The sequence below is a fragment of the Pipistrellus kuhlii genome, unplaced genomic scaffold (assembly GCF_014108245.1).
Source record: "Pipistrellus kuhlii isolate mPipKuh1 unplaced genomic scaffold, mPipKuh1.p scaffold_m20_p_20, whole genome shotgun sequence".
Classification (NCBI taxonomy): Eukaryota; Metazoa; Chordata; class Mammalia; order Chiroptera; family Vespertilionidae; genus Pipistrellus; species Pipistrellus kuhlii.
In genome coordinates this window covers 5,071,153-5,092,248 of record NW_023425516.1, presented here as the reverse complement: position 1 = coordinate 5,092,248, position 21,096 = coordinate 5,071,153, and the positions used below count along the sequence as shown (strand labels likewise).

The following is a 21,096-nucleotide window of genomic DNA, read 5'->3' as shown; positions in this document are numbered from 1 at the left end:
GGCTCAGAGGAAGACCTGGAGTTGGTGTGGGGGTGGGAATGAAGGTTATTTCAGTGTTTGGGGGAGGCTGCTTGTCAGTATTCATTTAAAGTAAAAAATGCTTTTTTTAAAATTTATTTTTTATTTAAAAAAACTATATACTTTATTGATTTTTTACAGAGAGGAAGGGAGAGGGATAGAGAGTTAGAAACATCGATGAGAGAGAAACATCGATCAGCCGCCTCCTGCACATCCCCCCACTGGGGATGTGCCTGCAACCAAGGTGTATGCCCTTGACCAGAATCGAACCTGGGACCTTTCAGTCCGCAGGCCGACGCTCTATCCACTGAGCCAAACTGTTTAAAAATGCATGTTCCCTGTGACCCAGCATTTTCTCTTTTAGGGATTTGGCCTGACAAGTGCCCAGGGACAGACAGACAGATACTTGCGTGAAGGCAGTTCTTGGCTGGTGTAGGGATGGCCTAACACCGGAGACAGTGGTGTGCCGAGTGGAGGGCCGCTCTGCACCGGACCCTGTGTGACCAGTGTCCCCTCCCCCCCAGGTGGGCCTTTCTGGAGCTGCACACCAGCAGCCACTATAATGACAGCCTGCAGGCCTACGCGGCGGGCGTGGTGGAGGCCGCCGTGTCTGAGGAGGTAAGGCCGGAGGGGGACACCGGGGCTCCTGCCGCCCCCATGCCCCACCACCATGTCCCCAGGGAGCCTTCGAGGGCGCCAGGGTCTGTGCAGAGTGGGCTTCCCACCCCAGCCTTCGGCTCACGGGCGTTCCTTAAACGTTTCCCCCGAAGCTCCATTCAATGCACATAAACACATGCTGAGCCCTAACCTTTTTGGCTCAGTGGATAGAGCCTTGGCCTGCGGACTCAAGGGTCCCAGGTTCGATTACAGTCAAGGGCATGTACCTTGGTTGCAGGCACATGCCCAGGAGGGAGTGTGCAGGAGACGGCTGACTGATATTTCTCTCTTACCCACGTTTCCAACTCTTTCTCTCCCTTCCTCTCTGTAAAAAAAATTAATAAAATGTATTAAAACAAAACACATAACTACATAATGCATTCCAAGTTATAAAGCATCATAATCAAGTGAGCACCCAAACTGCAACCTACAATGTCACTGATGTTACTGAAGCCCCCTCCCAAACCCATCCCCCCCATTTCCCCTTCCCCTGGAGGCACCCCGCCCTGAATGTGGTGCCTGCCATTCCCAGTCTCTCGCTCAGTCATTCATACTGAGATACAGATCATAGGCCATAAAACTCACCATTTAAAATGTCTGATTCAGTGTTTGTTTTTGTTTTGTTTTTTTTTAGTATCTTTATAAGGTTGTGCAGCCATCACCACTATCTGATTTCAGAACATTCTTGTCACCCCAGAAAGAAACTGCATACGCATCAGCAGTCACCTTCCTCCCCCTCCCTCACACCCCGGCCCCTGGCAACCACTAACCTACTCTCTGTCTCCACGGATTTGGTTCTCCTCCTTCTTCTTTTTAATATATTTTACTGATTTTTTTACAAAGAGGAAGGGAGAGGGATAGAGAGCTAGAAACATTGATGAGAGAAACATTGACCAGCTGCCTCCTGCACACTCCCTACTGGGGATGTGCCCATAACCAATGTACATGCCCTTGACCGGAATCGAACCCGGGACCCTTCAGTCCACAGGCCGACGCTCTATCCACTGAGCCAAAGCGGTTTCAGCCAGATTTGGTTCTTCTTGACACTTGAATGGAATCCTACAGTCCTGGGTCTTTGTGACCAGCCTCTCTCACGGAGGTTCACAGGTCCACATGTAGCAGGAGTGGGTACTCCATTCCTTTTCCTGGCCAAGTAATATTCCACGCCCTGTCACTGAGCCCTCATCAGAGGCTGGGCGTCTGACCGTGAGTTATTTCCGCTCCCTGGCTTTTGCTAAACGAGTGTTACGACACGCAATGAATCCTTAATCGGCATATTTTGCTTTCGTTGACCGGGAACTTCACAAAAGCGATCACCCTGCCGTTCAGAGGTCAGGCAGCATCAGAGGGGGTGGGGCCGAGGCGGGAGGGCTGGCTCCCCACAGTGTGCGACACCCACTTTGGCAGATAACCTGGCATCCACCTGTAGAGCCTGACACACACGTGCCCTCGTCCCTAGCTGTGACTGAGGATGGGCATGAGGTGGAGGGACCCAGATGCCCCTCGCGGGTGACGGGCAGCCGGAGGTGGTGCCGCACACGGTGCAGGGTGCTGGTGAGAATGGATGAGCCGCACGGTGGATGAGAGGCCGGATGGCCGGAGGGAAGGCGCCTGGCCAGAGGACAGCACGCAGGGGTCTGTCACACCCACGCTCCTCATGCTGACCCCTGGGGGCAGTCTGGGGCACTGACTGCTGGGGAGGTGGTCAGACTGGGCTAGGCCCAGATTGCGTTGACTAACTGACTAAATAGATATATAGAACAGGGGTCCTAGCCACAGGGGGTGTAACCTAGGACAGACGCTGAAGGCTAAAGGGTTAGGTCTGGGCATTGGGCCCTGCTGGGGGTAAGCGCCGGCTGGGTGAGCAGGCGTTAGGGGAGGAGCCCGTGTGAGCAGAGGTGCCGCCATCCCGTCGCCTCCACTGCCCACCCGCCTGGGGCTTTGGGTGAGGACCCTTAACCCAAGTGGGGAGCCAGGGGTGGGGTCCTCGGGGGAAGAGCGCAGCCCGCTGCCCTGCTCCGCCCTCGCCCACCTCCCCACCTCGCCCCGCAGCTCATCTACATGCACTGGATGAACACGGTGGTGAATTACTGCGGCCCCTTCGAGTATGAGGTCGGCTACTGCGAGCGGCTCAAGAGCTTCCTGGAAGCCAACCTGGAGTGGATGCAGAGGCAGGTGGAGCTGAACAAGGACTCCGCCTACTGGCACCAGGTGGGCACGGCCGCACGCTCAGAGGGCTGGGGGGCGGGTGGGTCTGCCCTGCCGAGGGGACCTGTTCCCGCCCTTTCTGGCCTGTCCTTGGAGGTGGCCATCGTTGTCTCCCTCCCTCAAATAGAACTGCCTGCCATCCATCTGTCCAGTCTCCACCCGTCCTTCCTTCCTTCCACCCACCCATCCATCTATCCTTCCTTCCATCGATCCATCCACGTGATGGTGCTCCAGCTGTCCCTCCCAACCTCCCTGTCTCTCTCTCCAGCCCATTCCGCCCTCCTGCCGTCTAGGAGCCCCTGTAGGGCATTGCCAGGGCTGTTTTACCTGCATGCACGGAGTGGCTGGGCTGATTGCATGAGAAAGCCTTTATGGAAGAGGAAGGGGGAGGGGAGAACTATAAACCCAGGAGGTCAGGCGCAGTGACTGTAGTTCCCTCAGCTAGGGGAGCTGCTGAGTAGCCCAGACACCCAGGTAGGCACTGTGCCCTGGGGTTATTGACGAAGCCATTCATTCATGGACACCGCCCCCCCCAGACACCCCTCAAGTTTAACTAGAAGCACACACCACAGGCAGTCTCTGAGAGTGCCTGCCAGGGTCTGTGAGCACCTCCACCTCCCCTGGGCCAGGTGTGCCCCTGCCCCTCAGAATTTCTCACTGTCACCCAGCCACCTGCTCCTACCCTCACTAGAACAGGCTCTTCCTCCCTCCCATCCACTCCCCCCCCCCCACTTACCCACTCACATATTCATTCACCCATCTATCCATCCACCCATCCACCCATCCACCCATCTATCCACCCCCCCACTTACCCACTCACCCATTCACCCATCTATCCATCCACCCATCTACCCCCCCACTTACCCACTCACCCATTCATTCATCCATCCAACCACCCACCCATCCACCCATCTATCCACCCACCTCCCCAGTTACTCACTCACCCATTCATACACCCATCTATCCATCCACCCATCCACCCATCTATCCACCCCCCCACTTACCCACTCACATATTCATTCACCCATCTATCTACCCACCCATCCACCCATCTATCCACCCACCCACCCACTTACCCACTCACCCATTCATTCACCCATCCAACCACCCACCCATCCACCCACCCACCCACACACCATCCACCTTGCAGATGCTTAGGAAGTACCTGGCTTATGCCCAGCACAGTTCAGGGTCCCCCGGGGACACAGCGATGATACTCCAGGGTTACAGAACAAGGACAGTGCCGATGGGGAGACGTCAGCCACATGAGACCGGCGTCCCGAGGCAGCAGCACAGCCAGTAGCCTCACTCAGAACAGCCTGGGAGGCTTCCCGGAGGAGGAGGCTTTAAGCCGGGCTCCTAAGTGGGCGTGGTTTGGAAGGTGGCACCGGGCAGGGACAGGCAGGAGGGTGCTCGGGATGCAGGGGTGGGTGGCGGGTGAGGGCTGGCTGGGGCCTGGTGGGTGCGCCTCGGCCTCTCCTGCTCCGTCTGGACCCCCGAGCCCTTCCCACCGCAGGAGCAGGTGAGAGCCTGGAGGGGAGGCCTCACCCCCTGCCCCCCCACCCCCCCCTCAGGTGCGGCTGACCCTCCTGCAGCTGAAAGGCCTGGAGGACAGCTATGAAGGCAGCATGGCCTTCCCAACGGGGAGCTTCACCATCAAACCCTTGGGCTTCCTGTAAGTGCCTCCCCGGAGCGGACAGGGCTGGGGAGAGGGCCACACACTCACAGTCAGACAGCCCTGGGCTCCGTACTGGCCGTGCCACTTCCTGGCTCCATGGCCTCGGACCAATCACCTACCTGTCAACCCCCCCCCCCCCCCCCCCCAAGGCTGAGTGTCCTCCCCTGTGAGATGGTCTGTGACAGACTCGGCGCAGGCACGTGACGCGTGGGCCGGGGCCCCTCAGCCTGTTGCAGATCGCCGGGGACCTGGAGGACCTGGAGCCGGCCCTGAACAAGACCAAGACCAGGCACACCGTGGGCTCCGGCTCCTGCTCCGCCCTCATCAAGCTGCTGCCTGACCACAGCGACCTCCTGGTCGCCCACAACACCTGGAACGCCTACCAGAACATGCTGCGCATCATCAAGCAGTACTGGTTCCAGTTCCAGGAAGGCCCCCGAGGTGGGCGGCTGCGGGTGTGTCTGTGCGTGGGGGCACGCGGGCCGGGGGTTGGGGGGGGGGGGGGAGTGCTAGGAGGTGTGGGCCTGGGCCTCAGGCACACTGTGGTCCCTGCAGGGCCATGCTAAGAGCTCATCGCATTGTTAGCACAAGGTGCATTCATTAGCTAGGGCTGCACAACAGATCGCCTCCACATTTAAACAACAAAAGCTTCAAACCACCATTTTTTTTGGGGGGGTCACATGTCCATGGGTCAGCTCAATCCCTAGCAGGGGGCCTGCAGGAGGCAGCCAATTAATTGATGGTTCTCTCTCATCAATGTTTCTGTCTCTCCCTCTCCCTTCTTCTCTCTCTAAAATCAAAGCATTAAAAAGAAAGCTAAAAACAGTACTAATAAACATTTTATATATCTATATCTATATATCTATATCTATATCTATATCTATGACAGGGGTCCTCAAACTTTTTAAAGTGGGGGCCAGATCATGGTCCCTCAGAGAGCTGGAGGGCCGGACTATATGAACTACTAATTCCTACTGTAACACCTCGGCTGCGCTCACTGCCCAAAAAACCTGGCGGGCCGGATCAGACTCCTCTGCGGGCCGCATGTGGCCCGCGGGCCGTAGTTTGAAGACACCTGAATGTATTTTGTTACTAGCATTCATACTCACCCAGCACACACATCAAATGCCTGGCTTGCTAAATAGCATAAAGAAAGGTGTGTGGGAGTGGGGACAGCAGAGGAGAGGTCCATGGGGGGAGGGGGGAGGAGACTTATGACATACTTTTAAACAATAAAGATTTTAAATAAATAAATAAAAAGAACAGAAAGGTGTGGGGGCCTGCTGCTCCCCACTGGGACGCTCCCCAAGTCTGGATGGTGGGGGCGCGGCCCCCCATGTGGGCTTCTCTGACCAGCACCCCCACTCCGGCCCTGTTCCCCCTCAGCGAATGCTCCCCTGGCCCCTGGCAACAAGCTGATCTTCTCGTCCTACCCGGGCACCATCTTCTCCGGCGACGACTTCTACATCCTGAACAGCGGGCTGGTGAGTCTCCCTCCCCCGGCCCCATCCTCCCCTGGGCAGGCGCTTGGACCACTAATTGGGTCTTCCCTTAAAAAGGTTACTCAGCTGAAACCGGTGTGGCTCAGTGGATAGAGCGCCGGCCTGCGGACTGAAAGGTCCCAGGTTTGATTCCGGTCAAGGGCATGTACTTTGATTGTGGGCACATCCCCAGTGAGTGGGTGTGCAGGAGGCAGCTGGTCGATGTTTCTAACTCTCTATCCCTCTCCCTTCCTCTCTGTAAAAAATCAATAAAATATGTTTTTTTAAAAAGATCACTCCATTGCAGTTGCTATGCAATAGTATGCTAGTTTCAGGCATACAGCGTAGTGATTGACGATTATGTCCCTTACGGAGTGATCACCTGATAAAGCTAGTACCTGTCCATAGGGTGGGGCTTTTTTTCCCTTAAAAATATTTGTTTAAAAATTGATTTTTGGAGAGAGAGAAAGGGAGAGGGAGAGAGAGAGAGAAACATCAGTGATGAGAGGGATTACTGGCTGGCTGCCCCCTACATGCCCCACACTGGGGACTGAGCCCACAACCCAGGGATGTGCCCTCCCTGGACTCGAACTGTGACCTGGGTCATATGTCAGTGCTCAACCCCTGAGCCACGCTGGCTGGACAGAGTGGGGCTTCGTAGATGCAGACCCCCGGGCCTCCCTGGGCGTCCCCGAACCTGCCACCAGCCTGGGCCTCTGAACGGTGACACGGCTCCTCGGAAATCCTGGTCTCGGGGCCTCCTCCAGAGACGGCCTTGACCTCCGCCAGGAGCAGCCGCCCCTCTCCCGCGCGACCGTGCTCCCACGCCGCCTTCTCCCTTGCTTTCCACAAACCCCCTCTGACCCGGCCAGGTTTTCTGAATACACGTTGTCTACGAGGCCTTGTTTTCTCCGGCGTTTCCTGGACGGGGTCCAAGCGCATTTAGAAATCTGCCTGGTGCCCTCCCCGGGGCAGCGGGCCCCGCCATCGCCAGGGCAACACGCAGAGGAGAAAGCCCTGGCTTCGAGAGTGCCCGCTTCCTCGGGGTGGGAGGGGCGTTAGCTTTTGAGGGCAGCGTGGCATTGAGTCCCTGAAGTTGAAACAGCTGTGAGAGGGCCAGGCGCTGGGGGAGGCAGTCCGGTGCTCGGGCCCAGGTGGGGCACAGGGAGACGGTGAATCAGTTAGGTGGAAATTTACCCCCCACCCGGGGCCTCACCTGGGTTTGTGCACTGACCCCCTTGGCTGCCTGGGAGCTGTGAACCCCACCCCAAAGCAATGTTTTTAGGTGTGAAAAGCAAAACCTTCTATGGAAATGTGTTTATCAGAATGTTATCTAAGCCTGAAATGTTGATGCTGAGAGAGAACGGGGTGCGGGCACAGGTGCTGCCGGAGTCATTTAGAAGTAACCCGGGACACGCTGAGGCCGGTTTGGCTCGGTGGATAGAGCGTCGGCCTGCAGACTGAGAGGTCTCCGGTTCGATCCCAGTCAAGGGCATGTATAATACCTTGGTTGCAGGCATATTCCCAGTAGGGGGTGTGCAAGAGGCAGCTGATCGATGATTCTCTCTCATCGATTTTTCTAACTCTCTATCCTTCTCCCTTTCTTTCTGTAAAAAAAAAAATCAATAAAACATATTTAAAAAAAAGTATTACGGGACATAAATGGTATTTTGAGGTCTTTGCAACCCTGTCACCTGGTGGGAAGTGTGTGCTTTCTGTCCGGACAGGCTAAGATACCCTCACACCTCTGTGGGGTGTCACCGTGGAGGAGATGCTGAATTTCAGGCTGACGTTAGTGGAAATAAGATGTACTGGTTTCCCCATCCAAGCCTGCGGGCTCCCTGAGAACTGCCCCAGGCTAAGAGCCCCCTGGTGGAGAGAGAGGGAAGTGACTTCGGGGAGGGCGGGGCTCCGGGGACCGAGCTGGTCTCAGCCCTGGCCGTTGCTTTGGCTGCTAAGAGCCGAGGGTGGAGGGAGGGAGGAAGCTGTCCCTGCCTGGGCACTGCAGCTCGGGCCTGCTTTGCAGATTCCTCTTTTATTCTTTTATTTTTTTAAAAGTATGTTTTTATTGATTTTTAAAGAGAGAGGAAAGGAGAGGGATATAGACAGAGGCACAGCAATGGGAGAGAAACATCCTGAGTTGTCTGCCTCCTGCACACCCCCTACTGGAGGTTGAGCCCACAACCCGGGCATGTGCCCTGACTGGGAATGGAACCTGGAACCTCGTAGTTCATTGGTCAGCGCTCAACCACTGAGCAGCACTGGCCAGTCGGCCAGCCGGCCAGCAGATTCCTCTTTTTCACGCCACATTTACAGCTGCTGCTATCTTAGCTGTTTCTGGGTTTTGCATGAAAAGAGGAGAAGCAGGCGAATGTCCTGCTGTGGGGAACAAGCACTGATTGGGGAGCCGGAAGTTGGGGGGTCGCATCTTGGACCCTCCACTTACCAGCACGCCCCTGTGCAAGCCTCCAGCCTCCTCGGGCCTCAGTTTACCTGCAGCACGAAGGGCCATCTGCAGCCCGGGAGGCCTGTGAGTTCGGGGCCTGTGGCCCTCTGGGGGCCAGCAGCTCAGGCCCTCCAGCCCCCGGGAACCGCAGGGCGGGTGGGAACGGCTGCTGCCCTCTGGGGGGAGTTGGCCGCCTGGTGGGGGAGGGAGCCCATAGACACGGCCCCTGGCTCCTCGGGCTCATCGGACAAAGCTGGTGTGTGGCCACGAGTCCCCTCGGTGCCCACCCGGCCCCCGAGGAGCGTGCGTCTGAGCCAGAGCAGGCGGTTCTGACACTGAGTCACCTCGAGCGCTGCCGCCGCCGCCTGAGGCGGCTCCTCACGCCGCGCCCTCGGCTCCCCCAGGTGACGCTGGAGACCACCATCGGCAACCGGAACCCGGCGCTGTGGAAGCACGTGCGGCCGCGGGGCTGCGTGCTGGAGTGGGTGCGCAGCGTCGTGGCCAACCGCCTGGCCCTGGACGGGGACACCTGGGCGGAGACCTTCAAGAGGTTCAACAGCGGCACGTGAGTGGCGTCTGGCCCGTGGCCTCCCCCCGCCCCCCGAAAAGTGGTCCAACCTCCCCCCTAATACTCAGACCCTCTGTACGCCCCCACCCTCTGCACGCCCCCACCCTGTGTGCCCCCATCCTCTGCGTGCCCCCACCCTCTGCACGCCCCCACCCTGTGTTCCCCCACCCTGTGTGCCCCCACCCTCTGCACACCCCACTCTCTGCACGCCCCCACCCTCTGCACGCCCCCACCCTGTGTTTCCCCACCCTCTGCATACCCCCACCCTCTGCACGCCCCCACCCTGTGTTCCCCCACCCTCTGCACGCCCCCACCCTCTGCACACCCCACCCTCTGCACGCCCCCACCCTCTGCACGCCCCCACCCTCTGCATGCCCCCACCCTGTGTGCCCCCACCCTCTGCATACCCCCACCCTCTGCACGCCCCCACCCTGTGTTCCCCCACCCTCTGCACACCCCACTCTCTGCACGCCCCCACCCTCTGCACACCCCCACCCTGTGTTCCCCCACCCTCTGCATGCCCCCACCCTCTGCACGCCCCCACCCTCTGCATGCCCCCACCCTCTGCACACCCCACCCTCTGCGCGCCCCCACCTTCTGCAGAGCCCTTTCACGGATTACTACAAGGGTCCCTTCCCTTGTTTTGTTTTTGAATCCTCACCCAAGGGTTCCTTTCCATAGCTTTCTAGAGAGCCTGGAGGGATGAAGGGAGGGAGGGAGAACATCGTGTGAGAGAGACTAATCCATTGATTGCCTTTCTCACACGTGCCCCAATCAGGGCCAGCGATTGAACCTGCAACCCAAGCACGTGCCCTTAACTGGGAACTGAACCCGAGATTCTTCAGGTTGAGAACTGACGCTCTAGCCACTGAGCAACACCAGCCTGGGCGCCCCCATGTTTTATACACGGGGAACGTGAGGCCGGGGGAGGAGGGGGAAGCATTTGGCCTCTCCTGCAGGCTTCCCCACTCGGGAAAGGCCCCGAGGAAGGACAGGAAGAGAATTTGGAACCTGAGAGCTCGGGGCAGTGAGGAGGGCCCTGGAGCAGGTGAGCAGGGAGCAGGGGAGGCCGGGCAGCGGCTCCAGCCACCGTCAGTCCCCCCTCCCCGCCCGGCAGGTACAACAACCAGTGGATGGTCGTGGACTACAAGGTGTTCGTGCCGGGCGGGCCCAGCCCCGGGAGCCGGGTGCTCACCGTCCTGGAGCAGATCCCGTGAGTGCCCTGGGGCGGGGGCTGCAGCGTGTGGGGAGAGGAAGTCTGAGGAGGGCGAGGCTGGCAGGGGAGGCAGCCCTGATGGGAATCACGATTCAGGGCGTAACCTGCCTCTGGGCAGTGGGGCCGCCGGGCCTGGGGCGGGCAGAGCCCACAGGAGCCTTCCTCACCGCCCGCCCTCCTCCCGCCCAGGGGCATGGTGGTGGTGGCCGACAAGACCGCGGAGCTCTATGAGAAGACCTACTGGGCCAGCTACAACATCCCGTAGGTGTCCCTCTCCTCCCTCCCCAAACCCCGTCCGCCCCGCCCCCTCGCTCAGCTCTCCCCGCTGCCAGGGGCCCTGCCCACCTGATTCTTTAAACCCGCCCCACCCTCCTCTGGCCGCGCGGGGCACAGAGTGGTGCTGAAGTCAGCATCCCTATGGGTGAGGGGGTGAGCCGGTGGGGGGGCGCTGACCCTGCCAGGGCTCCCGGGATGGGGTCCCTTTAACTGGCTGCTCCTCCATCCCCTCGGGACCTCACTGGGCTTCACCTGGGGGAGGTCGTTGGGTCCTGTTCCCATTTCACAGAGGGCAAAACTGAGGCCCCGAGGGAGCGCCTCACCTTCCCAAGGCTCCCTAGCTGGGTGGTGGTGACGCCGGGGTGGGGAGCAGGGCTCTCGGGCTCCCTGAGCCTGAGCCAGGCCGCCCCCCAGCACACACAGGCCATCGTGGTGCTGTCCTGACCGCCCCTCCGCCTCCCGGCCCGGCTGGGCGAGGCCAGCGGGAGCCACGAGTGCCCGCTCTCACCCCCGGCAGGTCCTTCGAGTCCGTGTTCAACGCCAGCGGGCTGCCGGGCCTGGTGGCCCAGTACGGGGACTGGTTCTCCTACGACAGGAACCCTCGGGCCCAGATCTTCCGGCGGGACCAGTCGCTGGTGCACGACGTGGACTCCATGATCCGGCTGATCAGGTGCGTGGGTGGGGGCGGGGGTGAGCTGGAGTCACGGGGCGCGCTCTGTGCTGTTCGCTGTCACTCATTCAGGCCTCTTGGCACGCCCGGGCGGGCAGGGGTGCGGCCACACCCACACTCAGCGTGAGCCCCGCCACCGGCCGCCCCTTACGGGCAGGACCCTGACCGGCCGCTGTGTGACCCCCTTCCCCGGGCCGCCCCGTCCGTGACGTAGCGATCCCCCGAGCACGCGGACGCGGATGTGTAACGGGACTGTCAGTCCCCAGAGAGGCTGTGGTGGGACAAGAGGGGGTCTCTCCTCGGAGGATGGAGGGCCGAGGGCGGGGCGATGAGGTGCAGGGGTGAGGGACCCCAGCGGCGGGATGGGCCTGCTCATTGGAAGCAGGTTCTGGGGCTGCTGCTGGGAGGAGTTCAGTCTCCCCTTCACCGCCCCCCGAACCCCTGACCCCCTACCTCTTCCCATCACGACCGGCCCCTCCCTCCCTCCCTCCCCCCATCCAGGTACAATGACTTCCTGCACGACCCCCTGTCACTGTGCAAGGCCTGCAGGCCGCAGCCCAACGGGGAGAACGCCATCTCGGCGCGCTCCGACCTCAACCCGGCCAACGGCTCCTACCCGTTCCAGGCGCTGCAGCAGCGCTCCCACGGGGGCATCGATGCCAAGGTCTGCGCCGTGGGTGGGCTCGGTCACCACGATGGCTGCGGAGGGTGCGGGGGGCAGGCTGGGCCAACGCAGGTGGCAGGGCGGAGTCAGGGTCCACATCGGGCTGGGGGCGGGTGCCAGGGGCCTGGGTCGGGGTGGCGTGGAGCCCAGCCTGGCTGACAGGCGGCCGTCTGCTCTGCCCCGGCCCCCAGGTGACCAGCGTGGCCCTGGCCAAGGCCCTGGGCCTGGTGGCCGTCGGCGGCCCCACCTGGGACCAGGTGCCCCCCTTCCAGTGGAGCGCCTCGCCCTTCTGCGGCCTGCTGCACATGGGCCAGCCCGACCTCTGGAAGTTCTCGCCCGTCAAGGTCTCCTGGGACTGACCGCCTGCTCGCCCCGTCCGTGGCCTTTGCCCCCTGTTGTGCCCACAGCTGGGACCCCGGTCTGCCAGTTCCTGCTCATCTGGGCACCTTCTCCTGGGTGGGGCCCGGGACTGACTCCCCCTCAGGAGCCGGTGCCATTTCTGTCTCCTCTGCCTCTACACCTCCTCCTTCTTTTCCGTTTCTCTCTGTTTTCTCTGCTTCTCTCTCACCCACCCTCCCGCCCCCTGCTGCCCCTGCGGAGGGACCAGGTCTTGGGGGCCCTGTGGGTTTCACCCCGAGGCCTGGGTGTTCCCGGTGGCCGGCGGCGATCCCCGGCCCCAGCTCCTCTGCCCCCTCGGAAGCAGCTGTGTCCCCGCTGGACAGCTTTCTCCTGGACAGAAACGAACAAGCACAAACCAAAGTTCCTGGCGACCGTGGCCGAGGCCGAGGGTCCTCGCTCCAGGACCAGGCCGGCGTGTCGCGCCTGCTCCAGCCTCGCGCCCCGCCCCGATGGGGGTGCCCAGGCCTCAGGCAGTGCCCACGATCCTGGCTGCAGGTGCCAGCTCACAGGCTGTGACGATTAAACGAGAGAGGCCGTGCCCCGTGTGGTGCTTTCGGGCGGTGGGGAAGGCTGCGTCCGGCCTTTTCTCTTCTCAGGATTGGGATCTGCACTGCCCTCCATGCAGCTTCCTGTCCATCCTTTTGTCTGTCCATCTATCCATATATTTCCAACCCACCCACCCACTGTCCATCTACATATTTATCCATCCATCCATCCATCCACCCAGACCCATCCATCCACATATCACCCACCCACCCATCTCTATCCATCTGTTTTCCAGTCATCCATTTATCCATCCATAATCCATCCACCCATATACCCATCCATCCATCCATATACCCATCCATCCACCCATATACTCATCTATCCGTCCATCCATCCATATACCCATCCATCCACCCATATACCCATCTATCCATCCATCCATCCATCCATTCATCCATTTACCTATCCATCCACCCATATACCCATCCATCCCTTCACCCACACCCATTCATCCACCCATATATCACCCACCCACCCACCTTTCTATCTGTTTTCCAGTCATCCATTTATTCATCCATTATCCATTCACTCATATACCCATCCATCCCCCCATATACCTTTTCATCCATCCATCCATCCACCCATATACCCGTCCATCCACGGGTACCCATCGCGCACCTACTTTGTTCTGTCCCCTTTCTGGGACCTGTTAACCACAAGACCTTCCCAGTCCTTCTGTGGGGCACAGAGTGACATAGAACAGAGTCCCGCCCTGTCTGTTCAGAAACCTACATCGGAGATGAGACTCGCCCAGTGCTGTGTGCGTGGGGAGAGGAGAGCACAGGCTCTGGAGTCAGAGACCCGAGTTCAAGTCCTGTCTCCATCTCGTACTGGCCATGGGCCTCACCTCTCTGAGCCCTGGTCATCCCCTCTGTAAACCGGGTGAGGCTGTGAGCGGCAGTTGGGGGGGGGGGGGGGGGGCGGGGGGGGGGGCGGTAAAGATTCGCTGCAGTGGTGGCTGTGACCGCTCACCATTCACTCACCAGCAGGTCTTACTTAGCACAGGCCAGGGCCTGCGTACGACCCCGTGGCTGCCTTACAACGGAGGCACAGAGAAGTCTCCGCTCCGGAGGAGGCTTATGGTGCTGAGGGAGTCAACGCAGTAAATAACACGGGCACGCAGGCGCCGAGACTCGGTCTGGAGGAGGTCAAGGTTGGGAGGCTCGGGGAGGGGGGGTCCCCCAGGGCCGTTGTGTGGGAAGGGGCGACTCCGGGCGTGATTCTGGCCCCTCTGCTTCCTGGGAGGCGGGACGGCCATGTGGCTGGGGTGATTCTGAACAGAGGTTGGGGCGCCACGCCTGGTGGCCCACTGGGGCCCCCGCTGACCCGCAAAGACAGGACCCACCTCTGCAGGGGCTGCCAGAGAGGCCGCTTCTCTCAGCCCCGGTGCCCCGGAGTTTCCCACAATCCTCAGCTCCGCAGCGGCAGCTGCTGCTCGTCCGTGGCCTCTGCCCTTCCCTGGTGGACAGCTGCCTGGCAGCTGGTCGGCCCCGCCCCCTGCACCTCGGACCCTCCTCTGGTGGGCCCAGGGGGCTGCCTGGCCTCGTGGGGGTTTCGTGCCTGACCCAGCGGGACCGTGGGAGCTGGAAGCTGTCCCCCCCCCCGGGGCAGGGTTCCGGGCTGGGCACCGGGTTCCGGGCTGGGCACCACGTTCCTTCCACTCTGACCCTAGGGACTGTTCTGGGGCTGCGGGGCTGAGGATGCTTGCCTCCCTGGGTGTTTAAAATACACGTGGAGATCGGAAGGCCTGAGGCTGGGGGGCGGGGCTGAGGGTGGGTCTTTTCCACTCCTCCCCAATCTCCGCCTCTGTTGTTGGGGCGGCCCTGCAAGCCTGGGCTCATTGCCTGGTGTCCTGAGAGATGAGAGTGGTCTCAAACTTGGCTTTGAACTTGGGGACCCAGTCAGGTGGCCAGTGGCTGCTGTAGGTGGTTCCGGAACACTCCTGAGGGGTGCTGGGGGCCCCTCCCAGCCCCCGAGACTCCTCTTTTACCCACTGGCCCCCGCCGCCTTGAGAGAGGGCTGCGTGTTTCCAGAGACGAAGTTGGATGTGGAAGGGAGGAGGAACTGGGGGCCGTGGGCATGCGGTGGGGGTGGGGGTGCCCTCTATAGCTGTACAGTCCCGGGGCTTCCCAAACTGAGTGGGGTCTTCTCATAAGATCGTCGCTCTAGGTAGGGGTGTCGAACTCAATCAGAGAAGGGGCCAAAATCTAAAATCCAGCCTACATCGCGGGCCGAATGGTTTACTGAACAGTCATAAACTGTCCTTGTGATGGAAACGCAGCGGAGTGCAGTGATGACAGCGCGGTGCGGGCCACATTGCAAGGCCTGGCGGGACGGGTTTGGCCCGCGGGCCTTGTGTTTGACACATGTGGTCTGGAGGGTTTGCCTGACACTGACTTCGTATCCCCTCCCTTCCTGTCCCTGAGACGATGCCCAGTGTCTGTACTCCCCCCCCCCACACACACCCCGGGCTCCCCACCTGCTCCCAGAGGTTCTGGGACTAAACCATTCTGTTCCCTCGCCCCCCCCCCCCCAAGCCCTTCTGGTTCAGCACCACGTTTCCCACCGGCTTCCCGCCCTCTGGTGTGCAAGGGGGCGGGGGGTGGGGGTCTTGAGTGAGTTTCACGTGGGGTCCCAGGTTCCTGGGCCCGGGGTGGCGGCTGGGGGTGCTCCCTGCTGATAGATGGCAGGGCTGGGAGCAGGCGTGATGGGGTGGGAGGAGGGAAGAGGGAAAGCCAGTGATGATGGAGAACACTCAGGGGCTCTTTGCTTCATAAATACCTTTTTCTTTTTTTTCAGTGAAAACGTGTGCACATTAGAAAAATGGGTGAGGGTGGGTGGGGGGGTGGGCTTCCCGGGAGTAAAATAAAGGTGGCTCCTCAGCCTGGGCTGCGGGCCTGTCCCCCTCCCCAGCCGGAGAGCCACCTCTCCAGTTGGGGGGCCTCGCGCCCATCTGCCCCGGGGGCCGGGTATGCTACATGTGGGCAGTGTCGCCCTGGCAGGGGGGTGGCTGAGGACGATGGCAGAGCGGCAGGGGACCAGTCCCAGCCTCACCGGCCGCCCCCGCCTCCACTGCGAAGCGTGTGGCCCTCAAGCAAGCACCGACCGGCCTGGCCGCAGGCCCGTGGCCAGACACGAGAGTGAAGTGTACAGTGAGGTGCTGGGGAAGCAGCCCCCGCAGGGGTCCCCAGGCCGGGCGGGCCGTCACTTCATGCTCAGCTGTTTCTTGAGGGCCTGCAGCTGGGCCAGGCTGATGTTGCTGCCCCCACAGACGATGACCACGAGGGAGGACGGCAGGGTGTGGAGCTTCCCTTCCCCTACCAGCTTCTGGACCACGCCGCTGTAGACGGCTGCCAGGGCCGCCCCGCAGGCCGGCTCCACCAGGACCTTCTCGTCGTCTGCGGGGGGGAAGGGGGGAGGGGACAGGGCGGGGGGGGGGGGTGGTGCCTGGTCAAGCTCACGGAGGAGGGGAGAGGGGGGGCGAGGGGGAGCCAGTCCGCTCTCTGCCCTGGCCACCCCCGCAGGTCCTTCCCTCACTGTCCGGGACTGGCCGTCCATGCCCTGAGCTTGGTGTCCTCACTGGTGCTGACCCTGATGAAATGGTGGTAATCGCCTGGGCAGTGTGCGCGGAGCAGGGTTCTGAGGCCTCATCTGAGCCAGTGTGCTGTGGTTGATTAGCCAAGCTGACTGCTGGGACAGCATTCAGTGCTACCGAGTGTGTGTGTGTGTGTGTGTGTGTGTGTGTGTGTGTGTGTATTCACGCCCTCCTATCCTAGGCTGAACCCAGAAAGAGCCCAACCTTGTTACAGACCCAATTCTGAACCTATCACTGAGGCCTAGACTTTCCCTTTTCACCATGGCTGCCAGGAAGCTCAGGACCAACACTTAAAAATAGTTATTATCCCACTGCTGTCAGGGACATCAGGCTTCACTTGTGCCTTTGGCCTTCCTGTTTTTATAATACTATGGCGTTGTATTCAATGGGGAGTCCTAGGAAGGGAGGGGAGACTGAACTGTGGGTAAACACGCAGTTTTGGAATCCCCTGGCATACCAAGTAGCCAGGACAGCCACTTGGCTCCTGGGTCTCAAAAGGACTTGGCACGTACCCACAAACTTCTCAAGGGCGGCCACAGCCTCCTGGTCCGAGATCACTTCCGAGATAATGGGGTATTCCTGAAACAGCTTCAGGGCTTGGCCCGTCACGGTCCTCACACACAGAGCCTTGGCCACACTGGAGGGAGGTGGGCGGGGAGAACGGGGATGGGGGACACGGAGGTCGGAGAGGAGGGGAGGGAAGTGGAGATCCGAATGGAGAGGGAGAGAAAGACAAAGTTGGATGTGAAAGGGAGGAAGAACTGGGGTCCGTGGGCAGGGGGTGGGGGTGGGGATGGGGTGCCCTTTATAGCTGTACAGTCCCAGGGCTTCCCCCCACACAGCGGGGTCTTCTAATAAGATTGTTGGGATGGGGTCAGTGGAATCATTTTTGTTCACCTTGACCAAACCCCTGCAAGGCCCCTGGTGCTTCTCTGACTCCCACCCTCAGCTCCCGTGTCACCTTCACCCGCCCAAGTCCCGTCCTGTCCTCCAAGGCTCAGGAAGAAGGCTGCCTCCTCCAGGGGGAGCACTCAGTCCCGTGGCCCCAGGCGGAATTCTCAAATGGCCCTCCCCATAACACACACACACACACACACACACACACACCACTTCCTGAGAAGGCGTTTGGTGCCGTTCATTCTCACAACAACTTTTGTGGTTAGTTCGTTGGTTCCATTTTATAGAAGGGAAGACTGAGGCAGGGTGTGTGCTGGCACTTGGCCAGGGAGCCGTGGTGCTGGGACTGCAAACAGGACCCGTATACCTCCAGGACCTGCCCTGGCAATCAGCCTCCCCGGAGACCCCACTGGCTCCGTCCCCTGCTCATTTCCCCACTCGCCCACGAGCATCTCCTTGCCCGGACCACCTTGGCCAGCCCTTAGGCCAGCCCACGGCCTATAGTAGGTGTTCAACAATGACTCCTTCACTCCCACCACCTACAGCTCCGGGGTGCTGGACCCAGGAATCCAGAAGGAGTTTCCACCTGGGCTCAGTCTGCCCCATCGGTGGCAGAGACCTGTCTACCCTACATCTATTCTGGCTGCACCCAGGGACACCTGGTAGGAAGACATTTCCCAGCCTCCCTTGCAGCAGGTGTGGCCATGTGACTAAGCTCTGGCCAAGGAAAGGAAAGTGGAAGTATTGCGTCTGCCTTTAAAGGGAGGGGCATAGCTTCCGCCCTGGTTCCCCCTTCCTGCCAGAGAGAGGGTGGGTGTGAGAGCTGGCACATAGGCAGCCCTTTTGGCCCATGAGGCTCACGCTAAGGATGGCGGGGAACAAATGCAGGGGACCTGGGCCCCTGGCTTCTTAGAGCTGCCCCTGGATTGCCTCCCTCTAAGCTTTTCTTTTGTTCATAAGAGAGGAAATAAAATTCAGTCTTGTTTAAATGGCTTTTTGGGTTTTTGTATAAAGCAGCCCAACCTGATCCTAATTGAATACCACGTGCCAAAAGTTTGGGCTGGGATGTGAACTCCTTGGGAGCAGGAGTGGCGTCTATCCGCCTCTCTCGCCGGGATCAGCCGGGGTCTCGCCCATGGTTAGGGGCTCAGGAAATGGCTGGCAAATGAATGAAGAGTGCAGCCCAGTTGGCATGGCTCCGTGGTTGATCATCCCCCTATGAACCAGGAGGACACGGTTTGATTCCCGGTCAGGACACATGCCCAGAATGTGGGCTCGATTATGGGGGGTGTGCAGGAGGCAGCCGATCGATGACCCTCTCTCACCATTGATGTTTCTGTCTCTCACTCTCCCCTCCTCGCTGAGATCAATAAAGATATATATTAAAACATGTAATGAAGAGTGCAAAACCCTGCCACAGAGGAACTCCGTACACGATGAATATTAGTCTTTTTTGCAAGAGGAAGTGTGAGGTTCATGGTTCAGGGCTATGCACACACGGGCTCAGTCCCAGCAGGATCACTCACTGGCTGTGTGGCTCTGGGCAGCCTCAGTTTCCCTACCTATAAAATGGGGCACCGGGATCTACCTGCAGCCAGCACCAGGGGACTGCTGAACCCCTGATAGTCCTCTCTCACCTCGTCATCCGGTCCAGGGGCGTGAGCTTGCCAGCTGAGGCGGTGGTGCGGAAGCTGTGGGCTCCCTCGGTCTCCATGGCGATGATGGGCACGTCCCCCCAGCCCACCTCCTTCAGCCCCTGGGCCACGCCGCACAAGAGGCCACCGCCGCCCACTGACAGCACGATGGCCCCCGGCTTTTCGCTCAGGGTCTCCTTCAGCTCCTTCACGATGGATGTGTGGCCTTCCCTGGAGGGTGGGGGTTGAGGGGAGGGGGGCACCGGGTCAGGGCTGGGGCCCTGGGGGCACTAAGCAGGGTCCTGGAGATACCACTGGCACTGTCGCTTGTCCTTGGGGCTGGCCTCCTCCCCGACTCCACCCTGATTCCCAGCTGCCAGCATCTGCATCTCTGCCCGGAGGCTCCCGTGGGCCCCCGGAGCTGCCTCTGTGTGTGTGACTCCTGGCTGTTCTCAGCCCTGAGAACACCCCTCGCCCAGGGCCTGTGTGAGCGAAGACTGGTGTGCGGGTAGATGAACTCCCAGCATCCTCTCCTGCCGCCGAGTAACTGGTTCACGTTCCACTGAATGAACTCCCAGCATCCTCTCCTGCCGCTGAGTAACTGGTTCACGTTCCACAGAATGAACTCCCAGCATCCTCTCCTGCCGCCGAGTAACTGGTTCACGTTCCACTGAATAAACTCCCAGCATCCTCTCCTGCCACCGAGTAACTGGTTCACCTTCCACTGAATAAACTCCCAGCATCCTCTCCTGCTGAGTAACCAGTTCACGTTCCCCGGGCTCTCAGGGGCCCAGGAAATCAAGATCCAGCTGCCACCGCAGGGCCCTGCCCAGGAGAGCCCCCGAGAGGCGTCTCTCCTGCCTCGTCCCCCTTCCCCCTCCTGATGCTCGGGAATCACCTCCCAAGCCAACAGCTCTCCCCGGAGCCCTGCTTCCGGGACTTGCTCCCCGGCACCCAGAGGCCAGCACCTGGGCATCTGAGCTCACAATTGCTCACGCCCGTGGAGGACGGCCGTTGGAACACACACGTGTGTGTGCTTCGGGGTGATGGTGTGCGCGCACACACACACACACACACACACACACACACACGTGTGCTACCTCTGTGCATGACAGTGTGCCCACGTGCCTTGTGGCAGGCGCCCACCCAGTGGTCAGGAGGCAGCTGCCACCCTGGGCTCCATGTACCAGATGAGGGGGTCGTCGTAGGGGGAGATGAAGACCCAGCCGGGGTTCTTCGCCAGGGCCGTGGCCAGCTCCTGGGCCTCTTCCAGCGTCTGCAAGACCACAGGGGGAGGGGGGTGTGGGCGGAGGTGAGCTGCCGGGGCACCCTCCTCCGCCCCCCGCTGCCCCCCGCGGCCCCGCTCCAGGCCGGCACTCACCTCGCCCTCCACCACGACCTCAGCGCCCTCTTTTTTGAGCCGCTCGATGGTGAGGATGGGCGTGGTCTTGGGCACGACGATGGTGGCCGGGATGCCCAGCCTCCTGGCGGCATAGGCGGCCGCCATGCCCGCGTTGCCCGCTGCCGGGGGGGTGGCGGGTAGAGAGCCTGTCAGTTCCGGACGGCCTCAGGGGCCCAACCCCTGTCCTCTGAACCCCACCCCTGGGTGACCTCGGGCCTCCCCTCTGAAATTCCTAATTGGGCTGGCTGCAAATGTTTGCATCGGGCTTCCGTCTGGGGAGAGCAGGGCTCAGAGAGGGCGAGCGCCTGGCTCTGGGGCACCCAGCAGAGAACAGGAGAAGGGTCAGGCCGCTTACCTGAGCAGCAGACGAAGTGTTTGCAGCCTTGCTCAGCCCTCTGTGGAGATGAGGGCAGGGGTCAGGCTGCCCCTGCTTCTCCCCTCTACCCTGGAGTCGTACCCACCCGGCCCCGGGGAGTCTGACTGCATGGTTTTGGAGCTTTACTGCCCAGCCTCTCCAGCGGCATCTCCCCTCCCCAGGGAGCCCGGCTCAGGGAGGGGGTGGAGAGGTGGGCAGCTGAGAGCTCTGGGACCAGCCCGGAGGGGACCCTGGTGCCGGTCACCTCTTCCCCGGAGGAAGCACTGAGAGTGGGTGTGCAGGCCTCGTGGGCAGCCCGAGGGCCTTGCCTGGAGCTCCTTGGGTTTCCCAGGGCACCGGCCCCCTGCCCCGGAGCCCCCGTACCG

General features: G+C 60.7%; 2 protein-coding genes and 1 long non-coding RNA gene across 3 annotated transcripts in view; 2 read left to right on the top strand and 1 right to left on the bottom strand.

The window, feature by feature from the left end:
- Positions 1-465: 465 nt before the first annotated feature.
- Positions 466-12,819, top strand: PLBD2 (phospholipase B domain containing 2; the record flags this gene model as incomplete). The annotated part of the gene is made up of 11 exons (XM_036449697.2): positions 466-636; positions 2,728-2,886; positions 4,458-4,558; positions 4,788-5,002; positions 5,948-6,045; positions 8,893-9,053; positions 10,174-10,269; positions 10,462-10,533; positions 11,066-11,218; positions 11,720-11,882; positions 12,074-12,819. Coding segments are annotated over 11 exons (1,557 nt in total), but the record flags the coding sequence as incomplete, so codon positions are not given.
- A 2,383-nt stretch (positions 12,820-15,202) lies between these two features.
- LOC123652834 lies at positions 15,203-17,385 on the top strand. The gene is made up of 3 exons (XR_006742335.1): positions 15,203-15,726; positions 16,254-16,267; positions 17,372-17,385. It is a non-coding gene; the product is annotated as an uncharacterized LOC123652834 (long non-coding RNA).
- The window catches only part of SDS (serine dehydratase), a 5,307-nt gene continuing 238 nt past the window's right edge, over positions 16,028-21,096 (bottom strand). The window contains exons 1-7 of the mRNA XM_036449504.2: positions 21,095-21,096; positions 20,711-20,750; positions 20,335-20,474; positions 20,141-20,229; positions 18,957-19,184; positions 16,935-17,059; positions 16,028-16,225 (exon numbers count right to left, since the gene is read on the bottom strand). The exon at positions 21,095-21,096 is cut by the window's right edge and continues 238 nt beyond it. Coding sequence (XP_036305397.1) covers positions 16,032-16,225; positions 16,935-17,059; positions 18,957-19,184; positions 20,141-20,229; positions 20,335-20,474; positions 20,711-20,750; positions 21,095-21,096 — 818 coding nt within the window. The 3' untranslated portion in view covers positions 16,028-16,031. The remainder of the gene's footprint in view (positions 16,226-16,934; positions 17,060-18,956; positions 19,185-20,140; positions 20,230-20,334; positions 20,475-20,710; positions 20,751-21,094) is intronic.